This window comes from Lagenorhynchus albirostris, chromosome 18 (genome assembly GCF_949774975.1).
Source record: "Lagenorhynchus albirostris chromosome 18, mLagAlb1.1, whole genome shotgun sequence".
Taxonomy (NCBI): Eukaryota; Metazoa; Chordata; class Mammalia; order Artiodactyla; family Delphinidae; genus Lagenorhynchus; species Lagenorhynchus albirostris.
In genome coordinates, this window is record NC_083112.1 from 67,662,432 (window position 1) to 67,675,926 (window position 13,495).

At 47.1% G+C, this 13,495-nt stretch overlaps 1 protein-coding gene across 21 annotated transcripts in view; it reads right to left on the reverse strand.

Moving 5' to 3' along the window:
• DOCK9 (dedicator of cytokinesis 9) overlaps window positions 1–8,968 on the reverse strand; it is a 282,879-nt gene extending 273,911 nt beyond the window's left edge. For 8 of the 21 annotated variants that reach the window (XR_009536799.1, XR_009536798.1, XM_060129284.1 and 5 more), the window contains exon 1: window positions 8,766–8,953. Coding sequence is in view for 18 of the 21 variants with exons in the window: in XM_060129284.1 (XP_059985267.1) it covers window positions 8,766–8,894 (129 nt within the window). In the remaining 3 variants the exon portion in view is untranslated. Of the gene's footprint in view, window positions 1–8,765 lie in introns of all 21 variants that reach the window. The other 13 variants (XM_060129280.1, XM_060129275.1, XM_060129288.1 and 10 more) reach the window with 4 other exon arrangements.
• Window positions 8,969–13,495: the final 4,527 nt, after the last annotated feature.

Below are 13,495 nucleotides of genomic sequence, written 5' to 3' on the forward strand. Positions count from 1 at the left end.
GGATCCTGTGCGTTAGGAAAGTTAATCTGGCAGAAAGAGATAGGCTAGAATGAAGTAAATAGAAATGGGTGCAGGGGAGAGAAATTAGGGGCAGTGGGGAATCAAAAAAGATTTAAAAATAAAACGTGTCAGATGTAGAGACTTCAGGAGTCTTTCATTCATCAAAAAAAAAATCTAATATCTTGTAATAACCTATAATGGAGAAGGATCTGAAAAAGAATATATATATGTATATAACTGAATTACTTTGCTGTGCACCTGAAACTAACACAACATTGTAAATCAACTATATTTCAATAAAAATTTTTTAAAATATATATATATATATATCAAGCCCCTGCTAAGTGCCAGGTACTGGGGAAACCATGGTGAACCAACAGTCCAGTGAGGGAAACAGATGCGAAACAAATGTACATACACATCAATAGGTAAATTGTGGGGCTTCTCTGGTGGTGCAGTGGTTAAGAATCTGCCTGCCAATGCAGGGGACACGGGTTCGAGCCCTGGTCCGGGAAGAGCCCATGTGCCACAACTACTGAGCCTGCGCTCTAGAGCCTGCGAGCCACAACTACTGAGCCTGCGTGCTGCAACTGTTGAGCCTGCGTGCTGCAACTACTGAAGCCCACACACCTAGAGCCCATGCTCCGCAGCAAGACAAGCCACCGCAATGAGAAGCCCGCGCACCGCAACGAAGAGTAGCCCCTGCTCACCGCAACTAGAGAAAGCCCGCGTGCAGCAACGAAGACCCAACGCAGCCAAAAAAAAAGAACCCACCACATTCAAGACACTGGCTGTCCCATCAACCCAGGTGCCAGAATATGGACAACGTGGTCCCCCGCCAACCTCAATGGAGAGGCAGCGTGAGGGAGAAATAAGGAGGAATTAGAGATTTCAGAGTTGGTGACCATGCAACGATGACTCTCACTACAGAAAACAAGTATGCGAAAAGGACGTCTGCTTTGAGATGAAAAGTGACTGTTTATGTTTCATAGATGCTAAACTTAAGGGACTGGTAGGACAGCCAAGTACACGTCAGGCAAGTTAGCAGAAAAGCAGGTCTGAGCTGGGGGGAAAAAAATCAAAACTGAGATAATGATTCAGAAATTGCAATGAAGGTATGCAGCTCCCTGCAGAGTGCAGGGAAGAGATTAAATGTTATGAGCCAAAGGTGGAGAAGGGACTCTTTCGGAAGGGTGGTGAGTGAAGCAAGGGAACAGAGGAGCGGGAGAACCAGAGAAGGGGAGAGAGGTGCTGTGTGGTAACAAATGCTGCAGAAGACAAGTTGAAGGGGTGAGGACGGAGAGGCTACCCCACACTAAAGGCAGAAGCCAGGCTGCAGGGGCACAACCCAAGGTCACATAGTGGTTAGTGTTAAAGTGGTAACAGAACCCAGGCCCCCAAACTTAACCGCAGGCCTCACTGCCTCCCAACACTATAATGGAAGAATTTTCTCAAGTCATTATTCTTCTAAAACTAAACTTAATGGCATCATAAACAATCCAACCCCACAATCCATTTACACTACTGTTAAGACCTTTAGATCGTTTGCAGTTGGTCAGTATTTTACATTTTCTGCCTTGAACCATCAGCACTGTGACTTCAGACACTGTCTTTTATGTACATTTCAGTTTAGTCCTTAGGGGGAATTCCTATAATCTTAAGTACTGAGCCAAAGAACGGAAGCACATTAAAGTTCTTCATACATACAGCCCAGCTCAAAAAGTTATACCATGCATGTTACAAAACCCAGGTGACACAATGCTCATAAAATGCCATGCGAATGGGGCCCCTGGAATTGTGGGATGAGGAAGCCCTGCAAACAAAAGTGCCTGGCTCACCCCATCCGTGCAAAACCTCTTCTATCTCTGCAAATTTGCAAATTTATCAAGCAAAATGGCATCTTGCTGTAATTAATGTTTCTTTAATTGTTAGCAAGGCTGAAGATTTTTTTCTTCTGTTCTTCATTGGCTAACTGTATTCCTTTCTTTGAGGAATTACCTATTAATGTCCTTGCCCATTTTTCTTCTGGAGTATTTTTCTTTCTTTAATTGATTCGTAAGAACTCTCAATATATTTTTTAAAACTTAACACTATGACAGAGATATAGATATACAGAGAAGACAAATACTGTTCCTAAGCTTATTATTTGACTTTTAAATTTATGGTACTTGTAACATACAGAACAGAGGTTTGAGTTTGCATGGGGAGGCAGAAGGCAGAGTGGTGAGTAGGAACACATGGTCTGAAGCCACAGTGCCCAGGTTCAAGACACAGATCCCCCACTTATAGGCTTGTGACCTTGAAGTGACTTGACCTCCCATGTAAAGCCCTAATACATATCCTAGGACACAGTAAGTGCTTAATAAATGCTGGCTCCAGCTATATTTAGTCAAGACAAGCAATCTTTTATTATCATAATACAAGCTTACCTTTGTTAAGCACTTAGTATTAAGGATCTTTACATATATTAAATTGTTTAATCTTTACTTTAAGAATGCCCTAAGATAATAATACCTAACAATCCCAATTCTCAGATGAGCAAACTGAGGCTTAGGTGAAGAAACCTGATCAAAGTCCTCAGCTCATCAATGGCAAGGCCCCGGTTCACCTCCCAAGCCCAGGCCAAACTATTTTCCTTTACTTTCATGCTTTAAAAAAATTCCTCTCCACCCTTACATGATTATTCACCCATGTTTTATGCTGTTTCTTTGATTTATTTTACATGTGACTCTTACATTTATTTATCACTTATTTCAGTGACACAAGTCCCCTATATACGAACGAGTTCCATTCTAAGAGTGTGTTCTTAAGTTCAATTTGTTCGCAAGTCCAACAAAGTTAGCTTAGGTACCAAACTAACACAATCGGCTATATGGTACTGTACTGTAACAGGTTTATAATAGTTTTCACACAAAAAATACGTTAAAAAAACACAAAAAATAAAGAAAACATTTTTAATCTTACAGTACAGTACCTTGAAAAGTACAGTAGTACAGTACAACAGCTGGGATACAGGGGTATGTTCACATCTTTGAAACTTCACAACTTGAAGGTTCGTATGTAGGGGATTTACTGTATAAGGTGGGACCCCAATACTTTTTATGCAATATCATTTACTCAATGGTGTACCCACCATGTTTGACTACTGTTCACATGCACCCTAAAGGTTGACACACACAGAGGCCTGTTTTCTGTTCTGGGTCATAGACTTCTCTTTGGGTCCTTAGGCTTGTGTGACACAAAACTGTCATATTATTTACCCCCAAGATTACACTGAGGGGAAGATCTCTCTAAGAAGCGTTTATGATGTGTTCTCAGCCAGTCATTGAAATTGTTCCCCAAATTAGCAACTGTATTTCTCAAAGCTTCTCTCCCTTCCTTCTAAAACTTACTCTGTCCAAGCTGCTCTGCTCCTTCTTTGCCTAGCCGGGCATTTTAAGCATGTGCTCAATCTCTCTCATTCTTTTCTGGAGAAAAGTCTTCCTTATCATTACATCTTCCAGGTCCAGTTCAATTCTTCACAAACCCTTTCCCAAGTACATCAGTTCTCTGTTATTTCATCTTCATGTGTTGTCTGAACCAGGCATCTGAACCTTTATATGTGCTCCTGTGTACTGCTATCTTTTTGTTGAACAGTGACCTGTCCACCTGTTTAGACCATAAGCCCTTCAGGGCAAGGGCTCCAACACAGCAGCAGGTCCTCAGCACCCAGCAAAAAGTCCTAGCACAGAGCAGGCCCTCATCAAATGTGGATGAAGATTTCACAATTCCCTTCTTCCCTTTTCAAATTCAAGGCATTACTAATGTCCTCCTGTCTCCCAATATTCAAATGGATCAGAAACCAAAGAAATAGAACCTATTGTTGATTATCTAGTTGGAGATGGGCCTCCACCCTGCTTCCTGTATTCTGGGACATTTCTGTTGTTAGGACTCTACCAGAGGGTGGAGAAAGACAATGAGGTGAAGCTCAGGCCAGTTCAGTTACCGATTTCCTATCCTATCTGATTTAAAATTACAGCCAAAATGAGGTTTTACGTTACCTGAGGATTTCAAAGAACACCACCCCTCGGGTCTCAGGTTACCTCAGATCATACTGGAATCTCATGTTGACTGAACTGGGAGGGCGAGAAGGGCCTCAAGCGTGCACTCCGGGAGATTATCATCCCACACCTCTGTCCATCATCCTCCAGTTACACAAAGGAAAATTTAGTGACGGCCTGACTTGGTTTCATTTCGTTTCACACTGCAGGCTCTCCGATGGCTGTGCAATGGTGTCACCAGCAGGGGCTTGATGTCAAAGGAGAGCCTGAAGCTGAGCACGCTGAGATAAGATCGGCAAGGAAGCCGGCAGCCAGATGACTTGGGCATCAATACCCAAGCGCAGTCGAGCCAGCAAACCCATGCAAAGCGCCCTGTCCCAATATTTACACAAACCTTTCAGAAAAAGAAGATTTTTAGGCCTTGGGTGGTATACTCCGTTAGATCTAGGTCATTATGATGCTATCTTTAATGCATCTGAAAGGCCCAGTCGCAACTCAACCCTGATCAGGGAACTATTTCTAGTTTTTCTCCTGAGTTTGCATATTATTTTGAACGTGCTGCCCTCCTGACTATTCTCAATCATGGGCAGCTAATTCTGGAGTTGTGAGGATTCTTCTTTCATTACCCAAAATCATAAATTACATTTCCTACAGTTAAGAATACTACTGGGGCTTCCCTGGTGGCGCAGTGGTTGAGAATCTGCCTGCTAATGCGGGGACACGGGTTCGAGCCCTGGTCTGGGAGGATCCCACATGCCGCGGAGCAACTAGGCCTAGGCCCGTGAGCCACAGCTACCGAGCGTGCGCGTCTGGAGCCTGTGCTCCGCAACGGAGGGCCGCGACTGTGAGAGGCCCGCGCACCGCGATGAAGAGTGGCCCCCGCTCGCCGCAACTGGAGAAAGCCCTCGCACAGAAACGAAGACCCAACACAGCCAAAAATAAATAAATAAATTTAAATTAAAAAAAAAAAGTGCTCCAATAGCCTAAAGGAGTTATTAAAAAAAAAAAGAATACTACTAATAGTACCTCTGCTACTCTTGTAAAAGCATCTTAGAATCGAATCCTGTTGGTAAGGAAACGGACTCTAGAACAATCTAGTACAGCTCCTCATTTAACAGGAGTCCTGAGGTTCAGAGAAGTTAAGCGACAGCCCAGGGTGACTTAAGTAGCTGGCAGAATATCAGCTGGGCACCATCTAAGAGCTTTACCTCTATTGCTCATTTAATCCTCCCAACAACCATATAAAGTAAGTATGATTACTATCTCTACTCTACAGATGAGGAAACCGAGGCACACCAAGGCTAAGTTATATGCCTAAGACTGCACAGCTGGTAAGGGGCAGAGCTGGAATTACAACCCAGGTGCTTCAGAGCCCACGCTCTGCACTACTAAAGCTCTAGGATTAAAACCCACGACTCCTGACCCCAGGGAGGGTTCACTCCGTCATTAATAATTCTAAGACTCATGAAAGAGTAAACCACATTTGAAAAAGCCAGCAAAACTTGTTAGGATCCTGATTAGAACAAACTACCATTAAAAGATGTTTCTTAGGCAATCTGGGAAATCTGAATAGTATGTCAACAGATTATTGCAAACTTTAACATAATGGCACTGTAGTAAGAAAACATCCCTATTTTTAATAATACACACTGGGTACTATATAGGGGTGAAATGATGGGTGGTGTGGCACTCACAATCACACAAAAAAACGAGGGGGAAAAGGGGACAGTTAAAGCAAGTTTAGCAAAATCTTGATAATTACTGAATCTGGGTGATGGATTATGAAGGTTCATGATGCTATTCTCTCTGCTTTTTTGTATTTTTTTTCAAGGTTTTCAAACAAATTAATACACTATCATTTTTTATAAATTTATTTATTTATTTTTGGCTGTGCTGGGTCTTCATTGCTGCGCGCAGGCTTTCTCTGGTTGCTGCGAGCGGGGGCTACTCTTCATTGCGGTGCGCAGCCTTCTCATTGTGGTGGCTTCTCTTGTTGCGGAGCACAGGCTCTAGGCGTATGGGCTTCATTAGTTGTGGCACGCAGGCTTAGTAGTTGTGGCTCGCAGGCTCTAGAGCGCAGGCTCAGTAGTTGTGGCACACGGGCTTAGTTGCTCCGTGGCATGTGGGATCTTCCCAGACCAGGGCTCGAACCCACGTCCACTGCATTGGCATGCAGATTCTTAACCACTGCGCCACCAGGGAAGCCCTACACTATCATTTTTAAAGGCCCACACACCTGAGCTTATGAAAAATGAACCTAACAAAAAATTTATGAGTACACCTTACTTCTACACTTTAAAGCTTGTTTTTTAAATGGCAGCCTTTATTACCCACTGAACTATTTAATTCTGTTGTTTCTGATCTCACTAAAAGCCACTCATCAATACTAGAAACATGAGAAGAGCTAGTTAAAGCCATACCCTGTTCGTTTTTCTTTTAGTCCATCTACAGAATTGCTACGTTAGTCAGCTAGTTAAGAGATATTTACTGTGTGTTTACTATGCTGTAGGCATTGTATTAGCGCTGACCCAAGCTGTCAAAAACAGAGCAGAGTAAGTACTACTTCCATCCAAGCACGGATCGGTGGACCATGGGATTCCAAACCCTGGCCTGGCTGCTGCTCTGCCTTCTGCAAGGATCAGGGGTAGCTTCTTAGATGCTCCTAGAACAAAGCCGAGAGAGGTGCACCTGCTGTGGCTTCCTGGCAGACACTGGGGAGCAGCAAGAAAAAGCAGGCAGTGGCAGAGTACCTGGCAGGAGGTGAGGGGGGTGAGGTTGATGGGTAGTTTTTATATCTGTAAGCTATTGCAAATTCCTCCATCTGCAATGCAGAATCACTGCAGTGTATTTCCCATTCAGCGGGGGAGCCTTTCAAAGGCCCAAGGAGGCCCACCTACTTTCCAGCATTTTGTGTTTGCTTCATCACAAGTTTCATCAGACAATGATCACAGACAGAAAACACTAAGGGTTGAGACACCAGCCAAACGTCTGGCTGTTCATGCTTAAGGGTGAATAGGGAAAATAGATGTACTATTAAAGTGTCATGAGGTAGAGCACAGCAGCAGTATGTCACACATGGGAATGGACACTACTAGGTCACTATCAGTAGGCCAGCCTCCAACAGGAAGGGCTGTTGAATTCAAGGACTGTTGCATGTGAGTAATGAGCAGTGTTGTGCTCAATCTAATGGCTTATCAAACTAGTACCTCCTTTTCAGTTCGGGTCTGTCCGCACTTTGGAAATCATGATTTTATTTACTCTTCTTTTGCCTCAAATCAGTGCCCCCAGTTAAAAGAACTAAGTTTCCTTCCAGAACAAAAAAAAAGCCACAGATGTCTGCGGGCTTTCTCCTTAACATACACACATTGGCAAAAGTCAGGAAGATACAGGATATACTACTGAGGCCAAAGCAACTGAAGTTATGGAAGAGATCCCAGGTTTTGGTCCACTCTCAACTCCTGCTCTACTCCTTACCGTCAAATGATCAACTTCAGTAAAAAGAGAAAAATAAAATCCCTTATTACTGAACCAACTGGAGTTTGAAGAATCTAGAGGGAGCTGTCAGAGCAATTGTGAGAAAAATCAAACTGAACAGACTAGCTATGGAAATCAGTGAAGCTTCGTCTCCAATCTCCACAACCATCATTCATGTCATTCCGTGTCTGACCAGAAAGGGAATCTATCTGCCACCGAAGAGATGAGCCAGGCCCTGTATTAAGGGACCCAGCACTCCACCCCAACAATAACCCACACACAGCCCCACAAAGCCCAGAGAATCACTTCCAAGGCCCTTCTTCTTGGATCGTTCCAACAAACACAAGTCACCCACCCACAAACAAGCCCCTTTCAAGAAAACAAATGGCAGCGCCAATGCAAGGAGCTGCTAAAAGTTTCCAGCTACCCAGGAGAGCACGCTGCTGCTCTTCCGCACCTTCCAAGTGATGGGGTATACTGCGTTTCCAAGTACAGCAGGACCAGCCCTGGCAGTGGAAAAGTTGATTTAAAACTTCATCTTTCTCACACCCAGAGGCCTATTCTCAAAAGATTTTCTGCTACGACCAGATTAATCACCGGTCTGCTTGCTCCAAATCCCCAAACTTCGTAGTAATTTGCACCCAAGCTGAAGTCACGGGGGATTCCTATCAAGACCCTTAACCCTTGATAAGAGGCGGCCAGGGGGAGGGAGTGGAGGAGAGAATACAGAACCCCTTCCCTTCTGGAGTTCAGCCCACCCAAAGGGTCCGCAGGGCCATATCCCACCCTGGGCTGCGGACTGGAAAAGGAAGCTGCCACCTCCACTCCCCTGCGCCCCTCCAGGCCACAGGTGCCAAGCCCCTCCAGAATAAGGGAGGAGAAGGGGGATGTGAGAGGGAGGGAGGGGGAAAGGAGAGAGTAATTTCTCAGTCGGCAGAGGGACGTAAAGTTGGGGAGGGAGGGGGTAGGAGGGAGATGGCGACCTCACTCCCAGGGAATTTCCCCGGAGGGAAGGATCAGCAGTGGGGAGAGGACCCCCTAGACGCAGGGTGGGGGTCTGGGAGCTGCTGCCCCTCCAGGACCTTCCCTTCTCCCCTGTCCAACACCCCCCTCCCTCACCACCTCTTAATCCTACAGACCCAGTAGGGTCGGCGGCTCCGCCTCCGCCCCGCCGACTTAGAGGAGCGTGAAGGAGGTGGCCGCCCGCCCTCCTGCCCGCCTCCCTCCCTCCCTCCGTGGTCCCGCACTCACCAGGAGCACCGAGCCGCGCACCACCTCCGACACGCTCTGCCGCAGCTCGGCCGCCGTGCCCGGCTTACTCAACGCCCGGGTGAACTTCCGAGTCTCCGCCGAGGAGGGGAGCAGCGGCGGCTGCGACATCCTCGCCACCAGCGCCGCCGCCGAGCCTGCTCCGGCAGTCCGGCCGGGCCGCGCCGCCGCCAGGTGCGCCCTCGGCGCTCGGCCCGGCCCGCCCTCGGCCCCCGGCGCCGCCGCCTGCTCCCCCCGCCGCTCGCCGCGCGTCCGGGCGGCGCAGCCCGAGCCACGCCCTCCGCTCGGTGTCACGCCCCGAGCCACCCCCCTAGGCTCCCGCGGTCCCCCGCGCTCCGAGCGGCGCCGGGGCTCGCTAGGGGCAACCGTGCTTGTGGCCGCGACGGCTGCTCCCCCATGCCACCAGCCTCCCTCGGCGCCCGCTCGCCGGGCCGCCTCCTCGGGGCGGGGTGTCCGGCGCGGCGCGGGGCGGGGCGGGCGGAGGAGGGGCCAGCGCGGCAGGACAGCGGGCCCTGAAGGTCGGGCGGCTGGTGCCTTACGGCGCGGGAGGCGGGCAGCGGGAGGCTGGCAGCGCGCTGCCCCGGACGCCTGGCGGGGAAGGTAGGGACCCCGGGGGTCGCCTCCTCCCTGGTCCGACTGCTCCCCAGGCCGCGCGTCCGAAGACCCGAGGCGAGGGCCGCGCAAGCCGCCGGGAGGGCGCGCGACCCGGCGCCCTCCCGGGTCGACAAGTCCTCGGAGCCGGTGCCTATACACTGGGACCGTGGATTCCTTGCCTGAGGAGCCCCAGCATCTTGGGGACTCCGCGGTCACCGGCAGGGTCGGGGTTCGGTGGCACCACGCCCACCCCCCCTGGGGCTGCTGAAGGGACGGAGGTTTCAGGAAGGTGGCACTCGAAGAGCACAGAGCCGTTCGGAAGCCCGGGCTATGCAGAGCGGGACGGAGCGCCCCTGCCCGGGACCCGGCGTGGAGCACCGCGCGCACTCGTGGCGGCGCTTCTCCGCCTCAAAGCACTATTCCGCCCCCAGAGGCGTCGCGCGAACGGTGGAAGCCTCTGGAGCCGAAGGGAGGGTCCGGGATGAGTCACGCAGACCCTGGCCCGCAAGGACGAGCTGCTGAGTCACCATCAAAACTTCTGAGCCTGGCCCAGCTCCTCTGTAAACTGAGGACAATAACCTGCAAGGGGCTAAGGGGACACGACGTGCCCATCTGCCGCGCTTCCGCGGCCGGGCGGGACCGCTGGGCGCGGAGCCCGGGAAATCCAGAAGCGCCGGCCTGCGGGCCCAACATGACCCGGGAGCTGGCGGCTGCTAGCGACAGCCACGACTCTGAGGAACTTCTTCCTCACACCGCCTTTCCGCCTTCCCCATCCCTAACGGGCCCCACCTCTCCTTTTCTCCTCTTTTCTGAGGAAACTCGGGGCAGCCTAACTCTGACCTCGCCGCGGAGACGGCGCGCGAAGAGAGAGGAATTTGCGTAGCGCCCGTGGCGCATGCTCCGTGGTTTGGGCGGGGATACTGCCTTAAGGGTGGGTCTGCTGATTGGTCGGTGTGCACAGGCCACGCCCACCGCCTGCTGATAGACAGCTCCTTACCTGCGCGCGCGGGGGCACTGTGGACCCCGCCTTCAGGGGAATCTCCCGTGCCTGTGCTACCTAAGTGCACTGAGGCCTCCTAGCAGACGTCAGCTCCGAAGGAGGCCGCCAGTGGCGTCCCACTCTGCCAAAAAGTCAAATACCGGAATCTTAAAGTGGGAAAACTACCAATCTAGTGTAGAAAGCAAAACACCACCGTTCAGGACTTAATGGGCAGGTCTGGCCCATAATAAGCCTGGAGTTTAGGCATGCAGTCAGTACTCAATAAATGCTTGCTGGATTGGATTGTTTTCCCAGTGCTCTGGGGTGCAGGATGTAGCACTAAGTGAGCCTGACAGGCTGGAAGATAAACAAAACAATCATGTGTGATTATAAAAACAATTACTAACCGATTTCCTTTACTGCGAAATAAGGGAGTGGCCTAGATGTGAACTAGGCTGCTTCTGTTCCAGGAGTAGGGCTGGGTGACCCCAACAGGCAGAAGGCGCTGCTTTCATGGGGAGCTTGTGCTGCTTGATATGACCATGCCCATCTCATATATACACCTCTGGGCTCCATGGGATATGTCAGTTCGGTTCTTACCTGAACTGTTAGGTGCTAGTCTGAGAATCCTAAATTTTTAACCTTTGAGCTTCTGACTCCTGAAGAAGTTCCAGATAGCATAAATCTTTACCCCACTGTGTTACCTTGACTCTCTAAACCACATCTACTTCCATAGACTGCAAATAGATTATTTTTTTATTATTAAAAACAACAGAAGCACACAATGTGGGGGTGTTTTTCCTTCATTTCCTTTTTTTGCTTTGTTTTGTTTAAGAAATATACGAACACAGAAAAGAGCACGTGTATCTGGAAAGTGAGGAGTTTACCCATTTCTACTACTCCTAAATTCTGTGCTTGCTTACTGACTCATTATATTCTAGAATTGGCAGATTTTCATTTAGGAAGCAGGGGATGATGCGTGGTGCTGACAGTAGTCACTGACAATGCCTAAACAAGGACAAGTTCTGACAGAGAAGGAGGTATGGAAATGAGAACTAAGCCCAGGAAGACTGATTTTCCCAGCAACTCAGAGCAGAGCCTCTTCTTCCCGGTGGAGTTAACAAATGGGACATTTCTTAGGTTTAACTTTGAGCAGAAATTTGGTCCTTACACTTTTGGGTTGAATTGTGTCCCCCCAAAAGACATACTGAAGTTCTAACTTCAGTACCCATGAATGTGACCTTATTTGAAAATAGGGTCTTTGCAGATGTTACCAAGTTACAATGAGGTCATATTGGACCAGTATAACTGGTGTCCTTATAAGAAGAGAAGAGACAGACACAGAGAGAAGGCTCTGTGATGACAAAGGCAGAGACTGGAATGATGCATCTACAAGCTAAGGAACACCAAGGATTTCTGGCACCCACCAGAAGCTGGATGAAACAGGAGTCTTCCTTTGAGCCTTTGGAGAGAGCATTGTCCTGCTGATGTCTTAATTTTGGATTTCTAGCCTCCAGAACTGTTAGAGAATAAATTTCTTGTTCTAAGAGACCCAGTTTGTGGTACAGCAGTCCTCAGAAAGTAATACACTTACCAAAGTCTGGTTTTTTGTTTTTGTTTTGTTTTTTTATCCCCGCCAGTGTGGACCTATAATTGTGAGTTCTTACTGCATCAACTCCTGGAGAGAGGCTGTCACACCTTTATAGAAGGAGGAGCATCAGCTCCAGGTGAGGATGCTGCATGGAATGGGGAGGATGGTGTTTAAAGTGTGGTGGAAGATAAACCCATCTACTATAGCTTGAGGGAGTAACCCCGTTTTTGTTTTACCAAAACTGTAGGAAGAAAGCTTTCCTTTTTGCCAAGGATGATACTAGTAGGTAGTGGAGATGAAATATAACTGCAGCCAGTTTTGAAAATTTGCATATAAATGACTGTACAACACCCAAATATTTATAATTCAAGCATTATCTATGTTTTAATGATAACCTCTTAACTGCATCATTTCCTTGTTAGGTTTGCTTTAGGATTTGTATGTGTCTTAATAATACCTAATTAGTTTAAAATCTCTTACAGGTGTATCCTGAAAGAGCACATCTGTTTTTAGCCTAAATAAAAAGTAACCTGTAAAGAGCAGTCAGTCCTGTGTTAGCATCCAGGGAAGGGCAAAGGGAGCTTTCATTCTTTATTTTTGCATTGATTGAATTTTTTTAAATAAGCATCTTTTAGTTTTGTACTTCATTTTTTTTCCTATGAAAGCTGAACCCTTTATTTTATTTAAAAAAATATGTTGAATCCTTTTGTATACAAGGCCTTACTAGGCGTCAAATTTTATAACAATAAAATTCTGAAGTTTCTTACAACCTAAAGGTGAAAAGATTTGGGGTTTTTTTATTTTCGTAAACTATACATAATGTAAAGTTTACTATTTTAACTATTTTTAAGCGTACAGCTCAGTGGCATTAAGTATATTCACATTGTTGTGTAACCATCACCACCATCCATCTCCAGGACTTTCTCATCATCCTAAACTGAAACTCTGTACCTATTCCTTCCCCCTACCCTCAGTACCTGGCAACCACCATTCTATTTTCTGTCTCTTTCAATTTGACTACTCTAAGTACCTCATATAAGTGGAATCATACAATATCTGTCCTTTTGTGTCTAGCTTATTTCACTTAGCATGTGTCAGAATTTTCTCCTTTTTTAAGGCTGAACAGTATTCCATTGTGTGTGTGTGTGTGTGTGTGTGTGTGTGTGTGTATCACTTGTTTTTTTTATCAGTTCATCCATCAATGGACACTTGGGTTGTTCCCACCTCTTGGCTATTGTAAATAATGCTGCTGTGTACATGGGTGTGCAAATATCTGTTCAGTCTCTGCTTTCAGTTGTTTTGAGTATATACGTAGAAGTGGAGTTGCTGGATCACATAATAATTTTATGTTTAATTTTTTTTAAGAACTATCATACTGTGCTTCATTGTCTAAATATTTCTCATAATGCTTGTTTTCTAAAAACACTGGTTGATTAATTTTAGAAAAACCAGCATTTTAAAATTCCACTAGGTAATATAAATAGAAGACATAGCCCTTCAAGGAAGAGCATCTGGGGGAAAGGTACGCAATTAATCTAACAAATCTAG